The 22,530-nt window shown below is 37.2% G+C and overlaps 1 protein-coding gene across 5 annotated transcripts; it reads left to right on the top strand.

Annotated features, from left to right (window-relative positions):
• sh3bp2 (SH3-domain binding protein 2) lies at positions 1–19,161 on the top strand. 5 transcript variants are annotated; one of them, XM_058064904.2, is made up of 15 exons: positions 1–141; positions 263–401; positions 1,804–2,261; positions 8,455–8,594; positions 9,674–9,776; positions 11,000–11,117; positions 11,217–11,284; positions 11,375–11,460; positions 11,535–11,609; positions 12,736–13,474; positions 15,574–15,676; positions 15,783–15,838; positions 16,161–16,236; positions 17,387–17,446; positions 17,660–18,917. In XM_058064904.2, exons 3-15 carry the CDS (start codon positions 2,170–2,172, stop codon positions 17,780–17,782), a joined length of 1,839 nt encoding a protein of 612 aa, XP_057920887.2. In that variant the 5' UTR covers positions 1–141; positions 263–401; positions 1,804–2,169; the 3' UTR covers positions 17,783–18,917. The 5 variants fall into 5 exon arrangements, with proteins under 5 accessions (XP_057920887.2, XP_057920888.2, XP_057920885.2 ...); XM_058064902.2 differs by lacking the exons at positions 1–141; positions 263–401; positions 1,804–2,261 and adding exons at positions 8,100–8,368; positions 19,009–19,161 and having other exon boundaries at positions 17,660–17,815; XM_058064905.2 differs by lacking the exons at positions 1–141; positions 263–401; positions 1,804–2,261 and adding an exon at positions 7,751–8,089.
• The last annotated feature ends 3,369 nt before the right edge of the window (positions 19,162–22,530 follow it).

The following is a 22,530-nucleotide window of genomic DNA, read 5'->3' as shown; positions in this document are numbered from 1 at the left end:
GAATAAGAAGTGGAGCTATTTTTACTTGTGGCTAAAGGGAGGGTGCCCAGACACTCACTAAAAAACCATGGCAAGACTGGGATAGAACTCAGCAGGACTAAAAGCTGCAATGACAGAGCTGCACAAATGACGCTACACTGGGTGAGTTTACTTTTTTTTAAAAACAAAGTTTAGTCTTGTATACTAGTATACTTGGAATGTTCCGTCTGAATCGTTCCAAATAATGTCATTCTGAGTCTTGGTGTGGTCTGCATCCTTCAAGGGTGCTGCTGACACAAAGGACCCTTCAAATGCAGCCGACCAATGTGTCCTTCTTTACTGGATCACAACGTGCATTCGGACCATCCCTCACGTATCCCAAGATTAATATTTCAACATCACGGTGCAAATCAAAGAGAAGGGTAAGTATTTTTTATTCTTTACTCACTAGGTTTAATGCTTAGGCTAAGCTAAGCTAAGGACCAGGTTGGGTTGTTGAGCTGCAGCATACCATTACCATTGCTGCTGAGGTTGGTCATTTGGTAATGGTAATGGTAATGGTAATGGTAATGGTAATGGTAATGGTAATGGTAATGGTAATGGTAATGGTAATGGTAATGGTAATGGTAATGGTAATGGTTTTATTTCATTTGAACATGCATCAGATTACAATTGAATGCATCCCATAATCAGTTCACAGTTCCACATGTCCAAAAGGAGTAGGAAGAAGCAAAACTTATTAAATCCCACCTCAAATAAATGTTACATTTGTTCACTTCCTGCTTTCCATAATACAGTTTAAGGTTTTTGTTTTTTTTTTTTTAATAATGTACCTCGTACCGAAGTACAAGGTGATATGAGCATCCAATGACATAATGTGTACCATAGTAAGTGTCAATATAGTGATATATATAGCACATCATGACTGGTTCAAGACTCTTCATCCTTGTATTTAGCAAACATCAACTGCTTGTATTGTTTCTTGAATTGGCTCATCGTTGTGCATTGTTGTATCTCTAAACCTAGTGTGTGTTGTGTCCCTTTTTTTCAGGCACACTTTGTAAACAGCAGACCACATCAAATAACAAAATTGATAAAACAGCTACTTAAACCATTAATAGGTTGGCTCAATCCATGATGCCAGGTTGGATGTTGAGTTTAATTCAAATACTTTGGAAAGGGCCGTAGTTTGACCATCCATGCTCTTGTGAGAACCTCCTTAAGATCCATTAGCACAAAGTATAATTTTTTTGTAATTTTTCAACTGATCTTAAAATTTTGATAAGGAGTCAATTGTAGGCGGCGTGGCGGTCTAGTGGTTAGCGCACAGACCTCACAGCTCGGAGGACCAGGGTTCAATTCCACCCTCTGCCATCTCTGTGTGTAGTTTGCATGTGCTCCCCGTGCATGCGTGGGTTTTCTCCCACATTCCAAAAACATGCTAGGTTAATTGGCGACTCCAAATTGTCCATAGGTATGAATGTGAGTGTGAATGGTTGTTTGTCTATATGTGCCCTGTGATTGGCTGGCGACCAGTCCAGGGTGTACCCCGCCTCTCGCCCAAAGACAGCTGGGATAGGCTCCAGCACCCCCCGCGACCCTCATGAGGATAAGCGGTGAATGAATGAATGAATGAGTCGATTGTATGATAACCAAGACGGTGTACAAAAACCAAGGCAAAATTTTGGCGAAAATGTTCATTGATAACAACCTGGGGTATTTCAAACCTGCAGCTACACAATAGAGTGCTAGGAAACCTTAACAGGAAGTTCAGGTCTATGTGTAGACGTGACGACTAGTTTGTACTAACAATTGTTTTTCCAGCCACAAAGGATGGAGAGGAAAGTCCCACCTCTCGCTTTTTCTCAGATCCTTTGTGTCTGGGTTTCTGTAGAGGTCTGGGTTGTTTCTGGAAGCCAATCATATAGCGACTAAGACAAGGCAGGAAGGAAACGCTTCAGGCAGCCGACCAATCACAAAGAGACCCCAACAGGAAATGACTTGACTTCAGGCCCCCTCAGACTTCAGGGAAGAGCTAACCTTTCTATTTGACTTACTCTTGTTGTTCTACAATCTGGTTTGCTTTTTTATGCATTTAAACTCTTCTATACTTAGTAGCATTTCTCCAATCCCGTACTACAAAGTACACAGGGCAAAAAATATGCCATACTGTGCTTTGTTGCCATCGGCATGTACGCTCCATCCGTGAGGAAGAAGAAGTCTACCGTGCAGAGCTCCAAGCCGAGCGTCAGGATGTGTTGTCAGGAACGAAGGGATGACATGTAAGTGAGAATCCTGATCTGAATATTGGAGGCTATCCTGGAAGCTGTAGCCTTTAGCAGGGTACACGCTATTGATAACCATTGGTGTTTCTCTTTATCAATATGGATTATGAGTGACTTATATGTAAGGTTTCACATGAAGAAATGTTCTATTTTCTTAATCCAGAGTATATTCATTTTGCAAGTCATATCTCAAATTTATCTGAATATTTACATCACAGCAACTTGGAGTTTATGTTATTAAGCTTCAGCCCACACAGTAATCCCCATTTTTGTTTCATATGTCATAATACAATAATTCCTTCTTTATTGTACAGACCTGCAGAGTTGGATTCCTTATTTATAAATAAAGAATATTTTAGTTAGAGCATAGAAATCCTGTTTACGATGTACTAAGTACACTCTAGATGTGAAATAAAAACCCATATAGTTACTTTTACATTTAGTACACTTCTGTAAAAGTACACTTTTACAGAACATATGTCATTTAAGGCTATAAATAAAACTCATGAATAAAACTCTAGTCGGGGAGCCGACTGGGTGGTGGACAGGATGTGATACAGTTGAGTTTTACGTTTTCGTGGGTAATGGTATGATATGATATGATATATCATTTATAATAATAATGATATAATATAATACAAATATTATAAATATATAATATAATATAATAAATATATAATATATAATTATTTATATAATAAATAATTATATATTATATATTATATAATTTATAATAATAATATTATATAATAATAATATAAATATTATAAATAGCCGAGCATTATATATTATATTATATTATATTATATTATATTATATTATATTATATTATATTATATTATATTATATTATATTATATTATATTATATTATATTATATTATATTATATTATATTATATTATATTATATTATATTATATTATATTATATTATATTATATTATATTATATTATATTATATTGTATTTTTGCACTTAGTTTTCCATTATGAAATGCTATTGTGTTATCCAAAGATGTCTAATATCGAAAGTGCTTGTACAGCAAAGGGAATTTCATACTACACTGTAGGGGAAGTTCACAGTTTGCTTCCTGCAAATCAGTAAGAGTTTAGATAGTAAGATGTTTATTATTTATTTGCTGATACTATTATCTGACCCCCTCCACATCAGTTGTTCCCAGGTTTATTTTGCTGGTATGGTTGTTGTCAAATGTGACATTTACAGGAAGTGTGGTCAGGTTTCGACCCTCTAAAAGGGGGAGGGCGGGCATGAAGTAGTACTTGTCTAACTGCTTTTTCTCTTCTGTTTTACCTCATTATCTGCTAGTATGTTTATTTGTCTTTCCCCGAGTCATCATAGTTTGTTTCACTACTTTTTTTCTGATAGGAAATGTGAGGTGACAGTGTGCACCTGCACAAAGTGATCTGAATTTTTAAATTTTGACTGCTCATGGCCCTATTGGTAAATTAATGTCAAATAATGAAAGTGAAACCTGAAATATTGAACATGAGTAATTCGCTTTGTAGTATTATTGATTCAAAAATATGTGTTTTGTATCGTCAAATTATGATAAATTTGAATACATTCAAATTTTGCTCTGACTGTGCGCTGTGAGATGTTCATGTGCACTCGGAATTGCTGTATCTGTATCTGTATCCTTCCACCCATCTAAATTATGTGTAGCTGTAGCCGTACTCGGAGTGGGCAAGGTATAAACCGGAAGTGGGTGTACTCGAAAGCATCGTCGTTTAGGACAAAACACATCAAAGATCTGTACACACAAACACAATTCACACACACACACTGATAATGGGTACACATGCCTGTTAAAAAGCCTTTATACCAAAGCCTATACAAATGTAAAAAAACGAAATGTTTACAGGAAGACACCACTATAGCTACTTCCGATTTTGACGCTTCAAAATAATGTACATTTTTATAGGCGTTGCTATAAAAACTTCATACTTGAGAGACAAGGACTCATTATTCATTATTTTGTGTACATTTACAATCCATAAGAACAAACCACCTCGCTTGCTTGCTAATTTTGAGTTTTAGCATGTTAGCCTGTATTTTATTCTGAAACTCACAACTCAGTTTTAGTTATTTTCCGGTTACACTTAACTTAGCTTCCGGGCGCACCGAATAAATGTTTTCACACACACACACACACATAACACATACGTACACGCACGCTGAATTACCTAAGTTTCAACAGACAAGAAAACTACTACTCCTATTTGAATGTTGGTGTTCCGTGTGAATATTATATCTGTGTGTGTGTGTGTTTGCGTGTATGTGCTTTTTAACATGCATGCGTACCCATTATCAGATGGTGTGTTTGAATTGTGTTTGTGTGTATATATTTTTACATATTTATTTTATGAAAGTTTAAGATTACAAGTATTGAGAGGGGTGTAATATTTTATGCCGCCCTTGTGCAGCATCAAGTGTACCTAATATTGTGGCCAGTCAATGCAGATCTGCACAGCGTGTTACGGAACACGTTTACCAAGTGACTTTTGATATAATGTAATATTATTTTTCATTAGTAGTATTTATTATTATTTATTTTTAGTATTATATATTTATACTAATATTAATATATATTATAATATTATTAAATTAAATAATATTATTAATATGATTTTAATTGTATTATTTTATTTTTTATTATATAAATATAATAACAAAATAGAGGCGAGGTGAAGAAAACCTAGTAAAATGTAGGCATTGTGCCAGACCTAATATTGTGGCCAGTCAATGCAGATCTGCACAGCGTGTTACGGAACACGTTTACCAAGTAACTTTTGATATAATGTAATATTATTTTTTATTAGTAGTATTTATTATTATTTATTATTAGTATTATATATTAATATTAATATTAGTATTAATATTTATATAATAAATAATATTAATATATAATATTATTAATTTAATATTATTTTTATTATTATATTATTTTTACTAGTAGTATTTTTATTATATATATATATATAATAACAAAATAGAGGCAAGTATTATATTAATAATAATATAATATTGATATTATAATATTGATATTATAATATTATTAATAATATATTAATATTATTCTAATTATTACATTGTTTTTATTAGTAGTATTTTTATTATATTAATAATTAAAATATTATTAATATAATAATATTATTAATATAATACTAGCCTCTATTTTATTATTAATATCATAAAAATACTACTAATAAAAACAATATAATAATTAAAATAATATCAATATATTATTAATAATATTATAATATTAATATTATTTTAATTATTAACATCCTAAAAATACTACTAATAAAAACAATATAATAATTACAATAATATGAATGAGGCACCGCTGAGGTCCTCTGTGTCTGCTGCTTGCAGAGTAAGTCTTGGGAGAGGCTGGCTAATCCCAGAGCATGAATAGTGATTACATAATGAGCATTTTCTTTAAACACGAATACGTATAATGAGGAAATGTACTTGTTTCATACTCATATCCGGTACGAGTATCCATTATCCATAATGGATACTCATTTATAATGAGTATCCGGCTCATCCCTAGTGATGATCACACCAGAGAACTGCACATATCTTATGCTGTACCATCTCGCACCAGCTCCACCCTGATGATTGATTGTGTTTTCATCTTTTATCAGTGTTCTGTCTCATCCTCTTATCCTCATTCCTGAGGATTGACGCACTGCTGCATTTTTAGCCAACAAGTTCTCAACAAGTTTCCAGCAAAATATGACTCATACTCCAACTATGCTCTCTTGGCAATCCTAATGAGACTTGAGGCTCTGATTCAGCAGGAATTGTATCGACTGTTTGTACCTGCCAACCAGTCCAGGGGGTACCCCTCCTCTTTCCCGAAGACAGCTGGGATAGGCTCCAGCGTACCTGCGACCCTAGTGAGGATAAGCGGCATAGAAAGTGAACAGATGGGTGTATAGAATAACTGGGATGAGATCACTACTCACAGGCTATTAATGATAACCATCACATTTCACAATATAAACAACACTAATGCATGTGTTAACACCATAATAAAATCCTCTTTCGGGGATACAGTATAGTGCTGAATGTTACAATACTCCCAGTACACTTGCTCACCGACATTTATGTGCATAATAAAGATAAGTCATTTAATTAATGCAATCCTGCTTCTCGCCACCTTGCACAAAAATCTAATAATACTGGAAATAAGAAGGGAAATAATGAACAAAGTCAAGGAAATACAGCAGTTGATAATGATGGTAAAAGCAAATGAATTCTTGGTGTAAGGATTGGCCAGCAGGGGCCAGGGAAAGAAGGACGAATTCCAAGTAGCAGCATGAATGACAAAGTGTGAATGCTAAGCGCTGAGAGTCAGTTCTTTGAAGTAACGACGAGACTGTTTTTGCTTGTCATTTTTCTGTCAAAACCACACGTGATTGGTCAAAATATCAGTATCAGTGTTCTGTGTTTATTTTGTGTAAGTCATGGAGCGCTTGTTTGTGTGGCATTATAGAGTATGCGTACAGGGAGCGTTTAGCGCTTTCTAAACACGGGTAGTCCCACAAAAACACATTACATATTACCGATGCTGTAGAAAACCTAACGCTAAAATGCTAATTCTACTTAGCATTGAGAAACGTCTTAAGTAACCTCTTTTCTTGAGAAACTTCGGACTGTCCAGTCTCTACTTCCGGATCGGATTCGGGATCCAACAAATATTGCAGAATGTTAAAAGCACACATTTTAAAAAGACAAATCGCCGTTTAATATCAACTCTTTCAAGTGTGACCAATTATAGCGGAGTGGCATTCCTGGAGGCGGGCCATAGGTGGAATACATTAAAACTGACCGTTGCAGGAACCATGAAATTCAAGGAAATACAGCTGAATAGGTGCAGATCCAGGAAGTACTACAACGCTTGTGGTGGTTATCATGTATAGCTGCTCTATAGGAGTACACAACTTAATACAAAAGGCCAAAAAATACAGTTATTAAATACAGTTTTTAATATTTTCACTGTTTTGATTTTCAATGGGCGGCACGGTAGTCGAGTGGTTAGCGCGCAGACCTCACAGCTAGGAGACCAGGGTTCAATTCCACCCTCGGCCATCTCTGTGTGGAGTTTGCATGTTCTCCCCATGCATGTGTGAGTTTTGGTCATGTACTGCATGGGTTTTCTCCGGGTACTCCGGTTTCCTCCCACATTCCAAAAACATGCTAGGTTAATTGGCGACTCCAAATTGTCCATAGGTATGAATGTGAGTGTGAATGGTTGTTTGTCTATATGTGCCCTGTGATTGGCTGGCCACCAGTCCAGGGTGTACGCCGCCTCTCACCCGAAGACAGCTGGGATAGGTTCCAGCACACCTGCAACATGAGGATAAGCATAAGAATGAATGAATGTCCTACTCCTAGAATATATGTTTTATACAGAGACATCATCGCTTAAGAAAACATATTTTTGACTGTCAACATAGAACACCATTTTACTTAAGCCTTTTAGAATGCAGTTGGACTGCAACATACCAAGAAGTAAAACATGCGTTTAGTCCTGTACTATCAGTGAAAGAAAATACATGTCTTCATTCTTTAGACTACACGCACATATCATCCCTCCTCTTTCCTCAGGCGGCAGTTGATGCAGAAGATAAACTGGAAATTGGTCACAAACTCATTTGCGGATGAAGGGCTTCACTTGGGATGTTTATTTTGAAACAAACACACCCACGCTAGTTGGGATTAATAGTTCCAGTTTGAATTCAGTTTGAAAGTGTGCTGATGTGAAGACCCAAGCTCAGCTTGCTCGGAGTGTGTAGGTATGTATGTGTGTGGGAGTGGGAGAGCATGGGAAATGGAAAGTGTGTGCCGGTCAGCGAGGAATAGATTACATCAGTAGAGCGTAAGGAAAACCTCAGAGACGAAAGAGAAAACCAAACGGCTACTAAAGGTAGTTTTGTAATGGAGCTCCTGCCAGCATTGGCGTCTGCTGTCAATCTCCTGAAGAACAGCAACGCAGTCCAGAACATGAAAGAAAGCTTGACAGGAAGCAGGATGCACCTGAAGAGGTCACACCTGCACATATGGTGCAGAGGAATGTGTGAGACAATTCTTGTTACTGTTTATGCGTCTGTGGCTGACATTCACTGTACAGTATTATGTGTTTTATCCTCTTTCTTCACAGAAGCATGTCATCTCTGGAGGTGTGTTGGCCGGTACCGATGCGAGCCATCGGAGCACAGAATCTCCTCACTATGCCTGGAGGAGTTACTATAGCAGGATACCTCCACAAGAAGGGAGGCAGCCAGTTTAGCCTCTTGAGATGTGAGTACACTGCCTTTATAACAGCAAGAGTTTGACTATGGAAGCACTACCTTTGATAGTCATTGATTATCTTACATTATCATTCATTAGTAGTGAGTACCTCTCCCTTTTATACTTCTGGAGCTGACTCTAATGTAATAATTACAATGTGTAGAACAGGGCTGTCAACGTTTTTGGAACTTTTTTTTTACATGCGATGAAAGTGAGCACGTCCTTTTTGACCCTCAGCCCGCGCCGTAGTTTCAGGAAGTAGCGGTCACTGGACTCACATGTGGGAACAAATTCATTAATTTATTCATTTTCTATACCACTTATCCTCACGAAGGTAGCGGGCATGCTGGAAATATTGAGCACAAATATTTTTATTGCTTCAAAGCCTTGGTAGATGGTTCTCATAACAAGACCACATTTAGTGACAGTGTCGCTGTGATTCAAACTGTCATGAACTACGTCGACTTGCCACATAAGCAAGAAACACTGCCGGTATTTAGTTTTATTGCCTTTCATATAGAATTACCATGGCGTACAAGTGTCCCAACTAAGGAGGTTGATTTTTAGATGCCGGTCATATTCTGCGGATTTTCTGCTTTTAACTGTGAGCTAAAATGAGGGTACAAGCTGCTAGTTAACGGCAGGCATAGTTGAGGACAGCTATTTGGGGGCCTCTGTCATGTCCATGGATTAAGAGCTAGCAGTGCTAGAATTAGCTAGCAATAGCAGTGAATAGATTCGCATATGATTTGCATAAAATGTTGCTGTAAACTGCTGCAGGTAATAAGCATAATCTCTTAGAAGAAACATAAAGTGTGAATTAAAAATACATTTAGTGCTTGGTTTAAGAATATTTTATCTTACTTTTATCTTGTGTTATTTTACCTCTCGAAGTTCTCCCATCGCACGTTGGTTATTGAGAACTTTTTAAAAGTAGCACAACTGAACAGCTAATATTCTATTACTCGATTGACAACTAAAAAAACAATGTTTTTTTTTATCAGCGTATCAATTTTTGGCATTCAGTGGTGGTCTCAGACCGGAACAATAATGTTTCTAAACACATTCTATTGTTTGCTTTTTCCCAGGGCCACTGAGGTACATCATTATCCACAAGGGTTGCGTGTACTACTTTAAAAGTAGTACTTCTGCTGCACCACAAGGGGCGTTTTCTCTGAATGGGTACAACAGGTATGTATGTAACATAGTCCTCTCTTTGGTAGATAAATAAAATAAATAAAAGTAAAAACGATGGTTTGAATATATTTTTTATTACGGCTGTCGAAGTGTACACGTTTATTAAGTAGTACTGCAAATGCGGTTTAACAACACAATTTTTAAACACCTTTAAGCCATGCCGCTTGAACTTGTGTGAGATGTTGAAACATATCCCCTTATTTTGGTACACACACCTGCAGAAAAGTTCTTATGAATGCAAAGTTTATGTACTTAAAGTTATCTCTACTTACTGTTGTTGTAATATGTGATATCTTAAAGTGCACACATATTGTACAGTGATTCCCAGCCACTGTGTGGTGGCATATAATTGGTCCAAAATGTATTATTAATTTATTACAAATGAATTGTGACTCATAGTGACAGGCAGAAAATGAAAATATTACAATACTTTTGTTTGGTGGTGTGTCATGAGTTTTGTCTAATGTGAAAATGTGCCTTGGCTCAAAGCAATTAATCGTGAGTTAACAATGAAAATCTTGCAATTAATCAACTAATGACAAATTTTCAATTGATTTGAAGCTGTTAATACATACACATATTTATTATGCTGTTTAGCTTTCTTTTCATAAAATACAGTAACAAATAGTCATATTTTAGAACAGTTGCAGAGTCATCATTAATCATCATTAATTAATTTGAAAAACTGATTAATCTGACTAAACATTTTTTTATATAGTCCCTTGTTTATGGCAGTTCCAGGCCCAACATAAGTGAATTTCCTTGAAGTAGTATGAAATATTAATGAATGGAGTATTTTCATTGTTCCTTGTGAGAGCATAGGAAACCTGTTTAGGAATTTCAAAAAATTTTTTTTACAATTATTAAAGCCATGTAGACATAAAATAACACCCCTATAATCACCTCTACACTTCTATTATTCTCCACATTGCTACTGGATCACTGCAGGAACACAAGAGACGGCCGATCTCGCAAGTTAGATTCCAATTTAGTTATTATAAGACAAAATTATATGCCAAGAGTTTACCACTTCCACAAGGAAGAGGGAGAACTTCTTTTAACGCTATCATACTGGACATGCCGTGGCTGTATTTCAATATTTTTGGATTATGGGCGATTGTCAACCACAATATGTATATGCTATATGTATATACACAAACTCCACTATGCCATGCATGTGTATTTACAGTATACTGAATGTTTATCTCTTCCCACAGAGTGATGAGAGCAGCAGAGGAGACAACATCCAACAATGTTTTCCCATTTAAGATCATCCACATCAGTAAGAAACACAGGACATGGCTTTTCTCTGCAGCGAGTGAAGATGAAAGGCGGGTAAGCACAATTACCCCCCCCCCCTCCCACATTATACTGTATCTGAATGTGGTCATGCACAGTCATGTGACACTTGTAGTATCTTCTATTGTCGCACAGAAATGGATGCGATCCCTGCGATGTGAGATTGATCGTTACAATGACCGAAAAGAGTCTCATATTCCAAGGTAATCCCTCCAAACGGCCACTTCAACCATCTTTCATTCACTTTCTCCGTATTATCATTGAACAAGATTATTGTTGCTCTGTTGCCATAGCGACTCTGATTCAGATGCAGATAGTTTCTATGGAACGATTGAGAGGCCCTTGGATATTAAAGACCCAGTAAATAATGCAGAAAATGGTAAGAGCGTGCATGAATATATTAAATACAGAAAATTGAATTATAATTTCCTATCCTATTTTCTCTCCATGTAGATTTTTGTGATGATGACGATGAAGATGACGAAGACTATTTGAAGCCGGACAGCGAGTGTTTGCCGACATGTACAGGTAATGCTACCACGCTACACTTACATCCACATTCTCTTTCTCAAGTATTGATGACGCCAGGAAATGAAAATATGAATGTTTATGTTTATGCATGTAATATTTTATGCCACCCTTGTGCAGCATCAAGTGTACCTAATATTGTGGCCAGTCAATGCAGATCTGCACAGCGTGTTACGGAACACGTTTACCAAGTGACTTTTGATATAATGTAATATTATTTTTTATTAGTAGTATTTATTATTTATTTATTAGTAGTATTTATTATAATATTGATATTAAAATTACTATTAATAATATTAATATTGATTATTATTAATATTAATATTAGAATGAACATGTATACTACTAATAAAATAATAAACACTATTAATATACGTATAGTCATATTCACATTCACATTCATATCCATATTCATATCAATATCAATATCAATATTAATTATTCTATTATTAGAATAAATTATTAGAATAAACATGTATACTACTAATAAAAAATAATACATAACATTAATAAAATAATAAAATAAATAATAATATATATTAACACTAAACATTAATATACATTAAATATTATTAATATTAATAATACCGATACTAATATTAATAATTTATAATAAACAATTTATAATAAAATAATAAAATAAATAATATATATTAGCATTAACATTATTAATATTAATATATAACATTAACATTATTAATATTAATATTAATATTGTTAATATATATTATTATACATTATGTTATATATTATTATACATAATGTTAATGTTTATATATATTATTTATTTTATTATTTTGTTATAAATTATTTATTATAAATTTGTAATATTAATATCAATATTATTACTCAATATATCAATATATTAATATTAATATTAATATTAATATTAATATTAATATTAATATTAATATTAATATTAATATTAATATTAATATTAATATTAATATTAATATTAATATTAATATTAATATTAATATTAATATTAATATTAATGTTAATGTTAATGTTAATGTTAATGTTAATGTTAATATTAATATTAATATTAATATTAATATTAATAATGTTAATATATATTATTATTTATTTATTATTTTTATTAGTCGTATGCATGTTTATTCTTCAGCCTCAGGTCGACCCACTGGACCTCCACCGTCTTACCCGCCACCCCCTGTGCCCATGATGCCCCAGCGCCAGCAAGACTTCTGTCTCCATAAAGACTCCCCACCTCCAGTCCCGTCACATAGCAGAATTCAAACCAACCCCAAAAGACCGCTTCCCTTGAAACCCCCTCCCATTCTAAAGGACCCAAACAAAGGTCCGCCTCCTCCTCCCCCCTTCCTTCCCCATCCGCGCAAGCCCTCCTCTGATATCCCGCCGCCCCTTCCTCCCCCCAACACACAGCGAACTTTTAAAAGCACGCCACAGTCAGTGGTTAGGACTGAGACGAACAGACGAGACTGGAATCCTCCATCGGCTATCGTGCTCCAATCCCCTGCCACCCCGCCCATCTGTGAGCGACTAGAGACCAGAATGGTCCTGGATGGTTCAGACCGGTGCTCCCCCAATGCCGGGACCAACCGCTCTATTAGCAACAACCACCTTGGAGCACCTGTGATCAACCTTCACAGCAAACCAAGCCTTTCAGCGCCACATGCTGCAAGTTTTCAAGGCCGAACGGCCAAATCCCGAAAGTCATACCCTCAGACACCTTCCAGTCGTCCACCGCTGCCCTGCAACCCCCCTCGATCTCCTCTTCTTCAAACTGGACCGCAAAATAAGACCATGGATATGCCGAAAACTCCACCAGGAGTCAAGCCTCCACTGCCTGTCACCAAGCCCAGACAGTCAGGCGCCCCTCTTCAGTAAGTGTGACTCACACCCAAAAGACCAGTAGTACACTATGAAGTCTACACTATGCAGTCCACCATGTTTAAATGGACAAAGAGGTTAGTTTTATGACTGAAAGCAGGGGTCCGACAAAAAAACATCATACACAAATCAATTGTTGCCAAAAGCTGATCAGCATATACTTACTGAGACATTTTTGTGTGTCCATTTTGGATGCTAACTACGCTGAAAAAAATTTGGAGTGCCATTTACTTGAGAAAAGCTAGCTAACAATTTGCACGCACAATTCCTAAGTAACTTTTCATTCATTCATTCATTTTCTATACCACTTTTTTTCTCACGAGGGTCGCGGGGGTGCTGGAGCCTATCCCAGTTGTCTTCAGGCGAGAGGCGGAGTACACCCTGGACTGGTCGCCAGCAAAATGCAGTGAATGAATATTAATACATTATGTTAGCCTAAATGTATTGTATTTTACATACAATTATATTTTACATTGTATTTTACATACAATGCATTTAAGCTAACATAATGTATGAATGAATATTAATACATACTGCATTTTACATACAATGCATTTAAGCTAACATAATGTATTAATATTCATTCATTTCTACCGCTTTTGTGCTGGAGCCTATCCCAGCTATCTTCGGGCGAGAGGCGGGGTACACCCTGGACTGGTCGCCAGCCAATCACAGGCACATATAGACAAACAACCATTCACACCTATGGACAATTTGGAGTCGCCAATTAACCTAGCATGTTTTTGGAATGTGGGAGGAAACCGGAGTACCCGGAGAAAACCCACGCATGCACGGGGAGAACATGCAAACTCCACACAGAGATGGCCGAGGGTGGAATTGAACCCTGGTCTCCTAGCTGTGAGGTCTGCGCGCTAACCACTCGACCGCCGTGCCGCCTAAGTAACATTTACTTGGTAAATATTCAAGTAAAATTTACTTGTCAGCAAGGATTACTTTTTAAATTAAAAATACTCTAAACAAGATTTTGTCTTAGACACAAAAGGTGCTCTCTCTAATTTTTACTCAAAACTATCTTTGAATATACTTAAAAATCCATATAAATATAAATAGTAAAAGAAGTTAAATAATAAATCCTTGTAAAATTTAAATTAATAATTGAGGTAATAATTACAGGGCCAAAAAAATCATTTTTTTCAGTGTTTTTTTCAGCGCTATTCTCATCGAATTACAGTAATGCCTCGTCTATACCGTTTTCTCAGAGCATAAAAAACATTTTTACCACTATTAGTGCCTTCTTCATATGAAATAATAACCTTTTAGTCATCTTGACACTCATATTACCCAATATAGTAGATATAATCATCACATGTGTTTTAATTTGTGGACAGGAAGTGACGTTGGGGGATTCAGACTTGAGTTTTAGCTGGAGTACGGCCACGACCGTAGCCAGTATTTTTTTTTTATATACATTATGCCTGTTGTGAGCTAAATAATTCTAAAATACTAAAAGCTTGTTGTCTGCATTAGTGGTTAGCGCGCAGACCTCACAGCTAGGAGACGAGGGTTCAATTCCACTCTCGGCCATCTCTGTGTGGAGTTTGCATGTTCTCCCTGTGCATGCGTGGGTTTTCTCCGGGTACTCCGGTTTCCTCCCACATTCCAAAAACATGCTAGGTTAATTGGCGACTCCAAATTGTCCATAGGTATGAATGTGAGTGTGAATGGTTGTTTGTCTATATGTGCCCTGTGATTGGTTGGCCACCCCCCACGACCCTTGTGAGGATAAGCGGTAGAAAATGAATGTTCGCAATCAAGTCTGGTAGCGTGTTACTAGTGACACCTTGTGGCCAGTATAGACTACAACTCATTAACGCCTTTTATTGCATTAAATTGCACAGTATTTGTATTATAGTACATTTTTTTAGAACCCTTTTATGCGGAAGTACTTAATTTAGGCCAAGAATACATAACATGTGATTAAATATGCATTACATTTCAGCAAAAGGCAAACATCGTTGACGAAACAAAAATCTATACTTTCCTATGTATAAGTGCTATACGTAAGATAAAAGGGGTAGTTGAAATCTATTATGGAAGCAGTCTTACTATGTGCGATATGTTTTCCCACCAGAAGAGCAGCTCCTGAAGGGCAAAGCTTCCGTTCATCTGAAGGCGAGAAGCAAGACTTGACCAAAAGCAGCCAAGGAGACGTTTCGGATGGCGATTACGATAATGTAAGAAAGGGTGGCATTTGATTCAACTTTTTCCTCAATAATCTATGTGTACTGTCATGATAAACTTCTATATAATCCAATTTAAATATGATGTTTGTATTTGCAGATGCTTCTACCAGACTCTGTATTCATTGACACGACGGAAACCAGCATTGTAGAAAAGTATGGGACATTTTTTTTGTGCTGCTATGATGAACAAAATACTTAATGTATCACAGGGATGCGTCTGCCCTCTACTGGCAATAATATTGAACTACTTGTATGAATATTCATTACATTATAATACTGTATAATACATTATGTGCTGTAACCGGTAGAATGAACAGGGTGATTATGTGTGTGCAACATCAGTTTATACATAATTATCAAAATAGATAATGACTCAAAGTTTGTGTTCAGTTTTTGTATCAATTATGTATTTTTCATGCATCTACGGTTGCTTCCTCTGTCAAAACTTTTGCTGACTTTGCTCTTTCTGCTGCAGATTATTTAAAGAGTGCGCCAACTTTCCACATGATGGACTTTATGGAATCAGAAACTCAGGAACCAAAACCTCAAAGGTAAAAAAAAAAATACATTTAATTAATGTAAAAATATTGGCCATCTCCAACTGATAAATAGTGGCGTTACATTCAGGGACTACCAGGAAATGGCAGGTGAAAAAAATGGCAATAATTGATGGGCCCAAAAAAGGTTGATTTTTGACCCACGGCTTGCTACAATCCTCTAAAACTTCCTGCTTGCTTAACATATTGACATTTTCCTCCAATTTTAGATTAACATTTGCAATAAAAGTGTCGTAATTTTTAAATTAAATTCAGCTCCAGAACCCTCAACCTGCCTCACACACACAACACAAGACGATTGATAAACAAATGGAATCGGAGTCATGGTTTAGCCAGTTACAACACACAACTATGATGCTTTTAAAGACCGAATAAAGTACAAAATCTCAACACTTGATAGAAATTATTAGTGAAGCATATGAACATGTAAAAATTGTGGCTCATACATGTATGCTGGGAGTGGTTAGCGCACAGACCTCACAGCTAGGAGGACCAGGGTTCAATTCCACCCTCGGCCATCTCTGTGTGGAGTTTGCATGTTCTCCTCATGCATGCGTGGGTTTTCTCCGGGTACTCCGGTTTCCTCCCACATTCCAAAAAATTGGTGACTCCAAATTGTCCATAGGTATGAATGTGAGTGTGAATGGTTGTTTGTCTATATGTGCCCTGTGATTGGCTGGGGTGTACCCTGGTGTACCCCACAACCCTTGTGAGGTTAAGTGGTAGGTAGAAAATGAATGAATGAATGAATGAACATGCTGTACATTTGACCTAAATGATAATTTAACGCTTATTCTCACAAGGGTCGCGGGGGTGCTGGAGCCTATCCCAGCTGTCTTTGGGTGTGAGGCGGGGTACACCCTGGACTGGTCGCCAGCCAATCACAGGGCACGTATAGACAAACAACCATTCACACTCACATTCATACCTATGGACAATTTGGAGTCGCCAATTAACCTAGCATGTTTTTGGAATGTGGGAGGAAACCGGAGTCCACGGAGAAAACCCACACATACACGGGGAGAACACCTATATGATCATGTATTTAGAAATTATTACCAACTATAAAAGGTGAGAATTTGCTGGGTAGTGAAAGCTGAATGGTAAATGTGTGTAGATCCTAACAAACATACGTTTTCTCCAGGTGCTGGTGGTATGGGATGTCGGCATCGGCAAAGCCAGAAACTACCGTTTATTTGAAGAGGTACCTTAAAGAAATACTGTCTTTTGTGTTTTATCAATACTATGGATGTCCGATATTTGCTTTTTTTGCCAAAAACTGTCATTTTCTAATACCGATGCTAATATCGGGTTAGTAATAATTGTTACCAATAATTCCTAATCAATACAAAATATAATTTTCATAGTAAAAGTTTGCAAAGTCACATAATAGATTGACTCTTAACTGTTTCAACAGGGTGACCGGATGTTTCTGGACACTGATGTAACATTTTCCAGTCTGTCGTCAATGGTGGAACACTATTACAGCCATCCTCTTCCTCACCATGGCTCCCTTTGCCTCCAGAAACCTTACTCGTAAACACTAGTGGTGGAGTGATACCGCAAATACCAAGTAAATACAGCACCCTTATCACCAATGCAGTGCTTTTGTTGATCGTAGTTATAATCAGAATAAAACCTATGACAAATATTTTAGGCCACATCAAGCTATTACTAGCATCGATGCTACTTGGTATCAATACTACAGATATTTTAAATTTCAGATGAATTTTTTAAAACCCTACTCCAATGGGCCACGCTCATGAATTTGACAGATATGTTTTAGTACTTCTATTGAGGTATCATATCTGCATTTACCATAACAGGGTCTGTGTGGATGACTGCAAATGTTATTTCAACATTCAGACATTTACACATATTTCTCTTTCTGTGCATTCTAAAGATATACACACAGATAAAAAAATATGCAGCAAAGTATGCAAGTAAAGGGGAAACCCTTATTCTGGCATAGCATGTATATAAAACGTTGTTGGGATGTTATGGAGGTGTTTGAATAGAAGTCCTTGGAGGCAGCATACTGTAGGTGTGTCCCACTATCGACAGTAATGAGATGTCTCTTTTTATCAGTTTTTGTAGCTTTAGAAAAATGCACAGAAACAAGAAAGACGTGTATTGATGTCTCACATAATGATTCATTCATTCATTCATTTTCTACCGCTTATCCTCACAAGGGTGCTGGAGCCTATCCCAGCTGTCTTCGGGCGAGAAGCGGGGTACACCCTGGACTGGTGGCCAGCCAATCACAGGGCACATATAGACAAACAACCATTCACACTCACATTCATACCTATGGACAATTTGGAGTCGCCAATTAAACTAGAATGTTTTTGGAATGTGGGAGGAAACCGGAGTACTCGGAAAGTACCCACGCATGCACGGGGAGAACATGCAAACTCCACACAGAGATGGCCGAGGGTGAGATTGAACTCGGTTCTCCTTGCTGCGAGGTCTGCGCACTAACCACTCGTCCGCCATGCAGCCGATTGTGAATAATGTTTTCCTTTAAAAAGGTGACAATGAACTAAAAAGTTTGTATTTTTAATGCTGGTCATCACTCTATATTTATATTGTATGTACTGTATATTCTGTATGTAAAAAGTTATGCAAATACAAATACAGTTTTCTAATATACTGTAAGTTCAGGCTGTATAATGTGTTGTTTTCAGACCACTGCAGAGCAGTCGTGTGTCTATGAAGCAGGGATTTATCCTGTCACTTTTTTAATGTATGCCTAACCTTTCACAGAAAGTCTCTTCCATTCCAACATCTCATTTACACCATGGGCAAGACCAAAGAGCTGTCAAAGAAAAACCTCAATGACAAGACTATAGACCTCACAGCCTAATGGTAACGACATGTCCATGGCCACCTTCAAAACATCAGTTAGAATATTTTTCTTAGCAATTCCAAAAAGCCATTCAATTCAATAATGACCTCAAATGTCATATATGGAAGCGGGTGAAAAAAACTTTTGTTGTATCTTTGAGATGATCAAGGAGATGACGTTTGTTGTCGCTGTCTCTGGTGCTGAAGCATTTGAAGAAGAATAGGAAGAAATTATTATCATTCATAAAAGTGCACATTTTGATAAGGCATAGTATTTAGCCTATTATATATAGTTGCACAGCCAGTTTGCTTCATGCCATTTGTACGAGTTACTGTATCCATTGTCGGCCATTTTCTTTATTGTCATTGTAGTCAAGACATAGAGTACAGTGTGAGAAAATTATTGCAGTAGCATTGTTAGATAAAAGTATCAAATATCATTATGAAAACAGAAGACTTAAAATGTAACAAAATGCTCAAATGGAGGAAACCAATGTCAGCAAACTACCTTAGGTTGAAAAATCTGTTATTATGGCCCTAATGTATGGCTATGTTGTAATCTTGTGATGGCTCCTTTACTTCAGAACTAGTACTAATTGTTTAAATACTGTACTACTGGCAAATCAGCCAATCACAAGCTTCAAGTGTGCTCACAACCTATTGGAAATCACTCCATACAGCGGTCTGATTCACGGTGTCATCTTCCAAAGAACGCTATAATCATCACACAGTAACTTAACACTCAAAAGCTAGGTAGGAAATATACAAGACAAGTACCAATACAATTACAATACTTTAACTTCATCTCATAATTATATTTCATCCCAGCAAAGCATTTAATTGTTTATTGCTGCTGGGGTGCTGCAATGTTGCCTCTGTCCACCAGAGGAAGCCAGAGGATCCCAGAGGGAGGCTGATCATTGCAGCTCCATGTTCTCTTTAGACTTAAGGCATTTCATAGATAGATTAACCCACTTCAACCCTGACGCCCTAGCCATTTATATAAATGATCTGCTAAATGCGTGTCAAGATGTTGACTGCTTTGTAGAGTGGCGGATGTCTCAGAAACTGCAGATCAATATGTGCTTTCACTTTTAATCCCAAATACCAGAAAACTCTCCAACGATGCTAGAAAAAGTAGCTAGATTTGTAACTTTGGAATGAGTCATTGCGGTGATGTCTGCGTCTTATTCATTTAATTTATTGTTGGTAGGGAGGGATTTAAAACATATTTCACTGACTCAAATACAAATTTACTGATAACCGGTACTGATTTATTTTGTCTGGATTTATGTTGATCTTCTGTCCCACTGTTCAAAAATGTATTCACACCCACACTGAGTGAACTGAGCTGAACCCATCGTGCATCCACGGAAAGCAGTGTAGCACGACACTATAAGTAATGAATGTCCAAGAGTATGCCAACATACAGTATTTGTTATCATCTCCATTAGATCTGATTCAAGCGAAGTTACACATACAGAATTGTGTTTTTTTTCGGCAATGCAAAAATCTGGGGCAGAGCAGGCTTTAGGGGATATCTTCAGCCATCAGTGAAGACGAGGTTCAATCCTCTGATAAGAACTGAGTCCATGAAATCTGGCAGCTTGCAACCCACATGGAACAGTCAGAGGCCCAGTGATCAAACTGGTGAGAAATGGTATGAGACACTGAAAGGGAAGAAATAAAAGCTGTGTGTGGTTCTGCATGAGTGCTGACCCCTTCAAAAGTGAGACATTCACTGTTTTAAAAGGAAAAATCCACATTCAATGCTCTTTAGATGAATAGATGAATAAATTCAGCAAGTATCCTTGTCTGAAAAGGATTAATTTCAATTTGCAACGGCAATAAATTAAGACAAACACTGGCACCTGTACAATCTAATAAGATTTAGTAGATGAGAGGAGTGTTGATTTAATATTAATACAACTGCAATTGGAAGCAGTGAGATAGAAGAGGTGAATTTGTATAATGATGTCTAAAGTGTTCTGATCTAATCTAATAATCTAATATAAACAATTCAAATGCAAAATATATGCAATGAGATTAGATGTATACACATTCCACATCCCAAAAACATGCTAGGTTAAGTGGCGACTCCAAAATTGTCCATAGGTATGAATGTGAGTGTGAATGGTTGTTTGTCTATATGTGCCCTGTGATTGGCTGGCCACCAGTCCAGGGTGTACCCCGTCAGCTGGGATAGGCTCCAGCATACCCGCATAACGATAGTGAGGATAAGCGGCATAGAAAATGAATGGATGGATTTTTCTATGGGAAATATTGCTTTTTTCGTCTGAATTTTTATGGAAAAACATTTTTTTTCAACAAAAACTGTGTTAGCTTAAATGCATTGTATTTTACATACAATGCATTTAAGCTAACATAATGTATTAATATTCATTCATTCATTTCTACCGCTTTTACTCACGAGGGTCGCAGGGGTGCTTGAGCCTATCCCAGCTGTGTTCGGGCGAGAGGCGGGGTACACCCTGGACTGGTCACCAGCCAATCACAGGGCACATATAGACAAACAACCATTCACACTCACATTCATACCTATGGACAATTTGGAGTCGCTAATTAACCTAGCATGTTTTTGAAATATGGGAGGAAACCGGAGTACCCGGAGAAAACCAACGCATGCACAAGGAGAACATGCAAACTCCGATGGTGGAATTGAACCCTGGTCTCCTAGCTGTGAGGTCTGCGTGCTAACCATTCGACCACCGTGCAGCCCCTTGTATTAATATTCATTCATTTTCTACCGCTTTTTCCTCACGAGGGTCGCGGGGGTGCTGGAGCCTATCCCAGCTGTCTTTGGGCGAGAGGCGGGGTACACCCTGGACTGGTCGCCAGCCAATCACAGGGCACATATGGACAAACAACCATTTACACTCACATTCATACCTATGGACAATTTGGAGTCGCCAATTAACCTAGCATGTTTTTGGAATGTGGGAGGAAACCGGAGTACCACGCATGCACCCACGCATGCACGGGGGGCCGAGGGCAGAATTGAACACTGGTCTCCTAGCTGTGAGGTCTGCGCGCTAACCACTCAACCGCCGTGTCGCCTGTATTAATATTATTATTTAATATTATTTTAATTTCAAGTACCTTGGGTAGTACCCCTGTTTCAGAACTAGTTCTCAAATGAAGTTAATTAATAAGTTAATTGTTCAGGTTGCATTATAATGCAATAGGAGTCAAATTGTAATTGAATGCGGACAGTCAAGGGTTAACAAGCAATAGTGAAGGAGGGAATAATCCACCTTGGCATTGCGGGAGGTAACGTAGGAAAACATTTGTGCTGCAAAAGAGCGACGTGGTGGACTCCTGCTTACAAAAGGAGGTCCCAAGGCGTGGGACCATTACCTCTGCTTTCTTCTGCGGCGCGCTCGTGTCCGAGTTTACGTGCGAGAGCGCGCGCGTCTTGCG

This window comes from Doryrhamphus excisus, linkage group LG10 (genome assembly GCF_037039965.1).
Source record: "Doryrhamphus excisus strain RoL-2023G ecotype Guam linkage group LG10, RoL_Dexc_Guam_v1.1, whole genome shotgun sequence".
Lineage (NCBI taxonomy): Eukaryota > Metazoa > Chordata > Actinopteri > Syngnathiformes > Syngnathidae > Doryrhamphus > Doryrhamphus excisus.
The sequence above is the reverse complement of the archived record's forward strand: the minus strand, read 5'-3'. Positions and strand labels throughout refer to the sequence as shown.

What these genes read in the sequence shown, in the direction of transcription:
- sh3bp2 (XM_058064902.2), top strand. Translation starts at nt 8,232, where the DNA reads ATGGAGCTCCTGCCAGCATTGGCGTCTGCTGTCAATCTCCTGAAGAAC. An exon ending in GAAACCAGCATTGTAGAAAA is followed by an intron (nt 15,839 to 16,160) that starts GTATGGGACATT and finishes TTTCTGCTGCAG; the next exon opens with ATTATTTAAAGAGTGCGCCA. An exon ending in ACTACCGTTTATTTGAAGAG is followed by an intron (nt 17,447 to 17,659) that starts GTACCTTAAAGA and finishes CTGTTTCAACAG; the next exon opens with GGTGACCGGATGTTTCTGGA.